At 25.6% G+C, this 4,822-nt stretch overlaps 1 protein-coding gene across 1 annotated transcript in view; it reads left to right on the top strand.

Moving 5' to 3' along the window:
- The window catches only part of LOC117167471, an 84,839-nt gene that overhangs the window by 79,096 nt on the left and 921 nt on the right, over positions 1–4,822 (top strand). Inside the window, exon 5 of the mRNA XM_033352438.1 lies at positions 409–659. Coding sequence (XP_033208329.1) covers positions 409–659 — 251 coding nt within the window. The remainder of the gene's footprint in view (positions 1–408; positions 660–4,822) is intronic.

The following is a 4,822-nucleotide window of genomic DNA, read 5'->3' as shown; positions in this document are numbered from 1 at the left end:
TTAATTAGCACCTAAATAATAAAAAGAATTATGCTGTTTTCGAAAATGAATATGTTATGGGCCCATAATAGTCAAGGCAATTAAGGGAAAAAATACCATTTGCTGAAATAAAATATAGACACAAATTTTGCAGAAAATTTTCAACCGTTGCGTATATTGTTAACTAACAATAAACTGAATGTTGAAACCTTTCTTTAATACGCTACTCTTAATTAACAAATTAATATCTCATAAACTATTTGTCGCTAAATATTCGAATAGGTAACATTTTAAAAGATTCTTTTAGACGCTACGAATCAAGTAATGCGCACTTTTTGCAGAGTTAACAATCTGCTAGATATAAGGGAAAAAAATAAAGCTGTCTGCTTTACCTTTCTTAATTTGTTTTTAAAAATATCATCCTTTTGCAGTCAAAATACAAGAGTCTTTTGATCTCGGAGCATACGACAGTGGACGAGCTTATTCAGATGCTTCTGAATTGTTACAACTCAACCGAAAGGGTCGAACAGTTCTCTTTGTATGAAGTTTGTGAAGGGGAGGAATACCAAAGGAAACTGCATCCTGACGATTCTCCACTGAGAGTCACACAGAGATGGACCACTGCCGATCGCCATCTTAGAATTAGGCGAAATCCAGATTACAATCCACATAGAAGAAGGGTTTGTTTATTTTATTTTTAAAATTTTTTATACCTCTATTTTGAAAGAAACTCTCGGAGTGTAAGACTACAGCGATTACGCTGGTCTTGGTCGTCTAAACTAACCCCTCTGATCTGGATTTGGTCGTCCAAACAGCTCACTGTGTCATACGTCGTCTAAACTGACCCCTGTGATTTGGCGTTGGTCTTCCAAACTATCCCCTTTTTTTCGTTTGTCTTCCAAACTGAGAACTTTTTTTCATTGGTCGTCCAAACTAACCACTCTGGAGCTGGTCGTCTAATCTGACCACTCTGATCTGGTTTTAGTCAGCTAAACTATCCCCTCTGATATTGCGTTAGTCTTCCAAATTAACCACTTTTTTGGGTTAGTTTTCCAAACTAACCACTTTTTTCGTTTATCGTCCAAACTAACCACTCTGGAGCTGGTCGTCTAATCTGATCACTCTGATCTGGTTTTAGTCAGCTAAACTAATCCCTCTGATATTGCGTTGTCTTCCAAACTAACAACTTTTTTTCGTTAGTCTTCCAAACAGGAAACTTTTTTTCGTTGGTCGTCCAAACTAACCACTCCATCATGACTTGAAATTTTAAATTTAATAAAACAAAGATAGCTTTTCTTATACAAATGATTAATAAAACTTTTAAGTTTATCTGTAAAACAAAGTTTTGCCTACTGTGAAAAATTTAAATTAATTGTTTTGATAACATTCTCTATTTTTTCTACCAATTATTACAATTAAATTTTAACTAATAAAGATAAGCTTTGAACCAAAACTGAAATAGTTCAATTTTCAACAAACAAATAAATTTTCAATTCAATATTTCAAGTTCTAACTGAAAAAAGCAAATTTTTTACTAAAATAAAATGAATTTTCAACAAAATAGTTAGAAAAAAAATCGAAGAGGGAAATTTTTAGATAAGAAAAATTGAATTGTAATGGACTTGTTAATTATTAAGCCATAGTAACGAATTTTTAACTAAAGTAATTATATTTCAACAACAAAAATTACATTTTAATTAAGTTAAAAAATTAATTTTCAACAACAAAGAAAACTCAACTAAAATAAAGAATCTTTAACCAGAAAAATGATTTTTTAACCAAGAAGATTATTTTTCGAACAAAAAGGGCGATTGTTAAACAAAATATATAAGGATTTTTTCCACAAAAAAACTTTAATTCCAAAGAAATATTAAACAGTTGATATTCCAAAAGGATTTGAATATTAATTAAAAAAAAGTCGAATTTAAACAAAAAGAAGACATTTTAAATATAATACTCAATTTTGAGGTTCACAAATTAATTTTAAAAAATTATCAAGACAATAGTTATATAATTATTGAAAGGAGTGAATTTGCAACTAAAATGATAAATTTGTAACAAAAAATAAAATCATTCAATTTTCCGTTTAAAAAAATAATTGGGAACCAAGAAAAGAGGATTTGAACAAAATACATGAATTGTCAACAACCAAAATACTTAAATTTACAACAAAAACTAATGTCTTTTCAACTGAAATATGAATTTTTATCAACAAAAATATTTGTAACAAAGCAGTTAAATTTTTAACCAAAGAAATGGATTTTTAACCAAAATAAACGACTTTACAAACAAGAAAAATTATTTTCTAAATAACAAAATCCGTTTTCGAACAAATACTTGTTTTTTTGCTAAAAATATTAATTTTCTAGGAAAGAATGAAGAATTTTTATAAACTAGTTAAATTTTCAACCGAAAAGATATTTTGCAATCTAAAAGATTAATTTTTAGTCATCAAGATTAGTTATTAACTAAAAGAGACGAATTTTCAATAAAATACATGAATTTTCATCCAAATGGTTAATTTTTAATCTAAAAAAGGTGAATTTCAACCAAAAATGGACAAGTTGAATTTTCAGTTAATCAACTTTTATAAAAAATATATGATATTTCATATATTAATGTTTTAAATAAATATAATAATATTAAAAATTTTTAGGAAACTTTTGAAATCCTTGCGATGTATTCACAATTTCATAAAATATTATAAAGTTGTTTGAAAACTTTTGAAATTCACTGAAATCCTTTAAAAGTCCTTAAAATTCCTTGTGTAAATTTTTTTCATTAAAATCTTTAAAAATTTCTTATCATTCATCGAAATCTTATAAAACTCTTAAAAATCTTTCAATCACTTTGGAAGACATTTAGAATTCATTATCATCTCTGTAAATTTACTAAAACTTCAGACAAATTTTTGAAAGAATTTGAAATTCTTTAAAATCCTTAAAAATCTCTTAAGATTTCCTACAATTTTATGAAATTCTTCACAAGTTTTTTTAATGATTCTAAATCCTTAAATATTTTTTAAGAAACAGAAAATCTTCGGAATCTCTCAAGATTTTATTAAATCCTCAAAAATTACTTATAATTCTGAAAAATCTATTAAAATCTTTGAAAGCTCTTAAAATTCCTTTAGCCAAATTTTTTTGAAGTTTTTTAAATACTTTGAAATCTTTTCAAACCCTTCTACAAAATTGGAAATTCTTTCGAATATCTCAAGTTTTTTTGTATATTTAAAAATGACTGGATCGCTAATGATTCTAAATCCTTAAATATTTCTTAAGAAATTAAAAATTGTTGAAATCTCATAAAATCCATTGAAATCTAAAAAAAATCGTATAAGCCTTTGAAATACTTGAAAATTTATGTAATCCTTTGGAATCTCAATATTCTTTGAAATCCTTAAAAATCACTTTTTATCCTGCAAAATCTTTTTAAAAATTTTTAAAATATTTTGGAATTCTTCGGATTCTCGTTAAAATCACTGAAATCCTTTAAAAGCTCTTAAAACTTTTTAAGCCAAATTGTTTTGAAGTTTTTGAAATACTTTGAAATCTTCGAAGATTGTTCTAAAAAATTGGAAATTCTTTTAAATCTCTTTAAATTCCGTCAAATCTTAAACAAAAAATTGATTCCATATAATCCTTTGAAATCTTTGAAACTTTATTAAATTCTTTGAAGTCTCTCAATATTCTTAAAAATCCCTAAAAAATCACTTTTGATCTTGCAAAATATTTTTAAAAATTTGAAAATATTTTGGAATTCTTGGGATTCTCTTGAAATAAAATTAATAAATAAACGGTCTCTTAAATTCCTTTAAAATTCTTCGAAAACTTTTGAAACTCACTAAATTCCTTTAAATGCTCTTAAAATTTATTAAGCCAAATTTTTTTGAAGTTTTTGAAATACTTTGAAATCTTTGAAAATTGTTCTAAAAAATTGGAAATTCTTTGAAATCTCTTTAAATTCCGTCAAATCTTAAACCAAAAATTGATTCCATATAATCTTTTGAAATCTTTGATACTTTATTAAATTCTTTGAAATCTTTATTATTCTTCAAAATCGCTTTTGATCCTGCAAAATCTTTTAAAAAATTTGGAAATATTTTGGGGACGATTAGAAAATTCCCGGATAATAAAATTTAAGAATAATAAAATTGCCGAAAAATAAAAATATCGATTTGGAAAATTCCCAAATAATAAAATACACGAATAATAAAATTACCGAAAAATAAAAATACCGAATTGGAAAATTTCCGAACAATAAAATTCCCGAATAATAAAATTTCAGAATGATAAAAGTCCCGAATTGGAATATTCCGAATAATAAAATTTACGACAGTTTATAATATTACCGAATTGGAAAATTCCCGTATATTAAAGTTCCCGACAGTTTATAATATTATGGAATTGGAAAATTTCCGAATTTTAACACTTAAAAGTTTTTATAAATATATTTTATTGATTCAAAAATAAGGAAGGCGATACAAAAATTTAATTCCACATTGAAAGAAAAAATAATGACTCACGTTTTGACGCTTCATTTGAAAATGTGCATAGAATTTGAAAAAAATACAAAAAGTGTTAGCAAAAATGGAATTTTAAATTAATATATATATATTTATATTTATTAATTTAAAATTCAATTTTGCTAACGCTTTTTGTATTTTTTTCAAATTCTATGTACATTTTCAAAAAAAAGCGTCAAAATGTGAGTCATTATTTTTTCATTCAATGTAGAATTAATTTTTTGTATCACCTTCCCTATTTTTGAAAACGTGCGCTTGGAACAAAAATTTCATTAAATTTTCTACGTACCTTGTAACCTTTTCTCAAACAGACTCGAA

The sequence above is a fragment of the Belonocnema kinseyi genome, chromosome 2 (assembly GCF_010883055.1).
Source record: "Belonocnema kinseyi isolate 2016_QV_RU_SX_M_011 chromosome 2, B_treatae_v1, whole genome shotgun sequence".
Classification (NCBI taxonomy): domain Eukaryota; kingdom Metazoa; phylum Arthropoda; class Insecta; order Hymenoptera; family Cynipidae; genus Belonocnema; species Belonocnema kinseyi.
The sequence above is the reverse complement of the archived record's forward strand: the minus strand, read 5'-3'. Positions and strand labels throughout refer to the sequence as shown.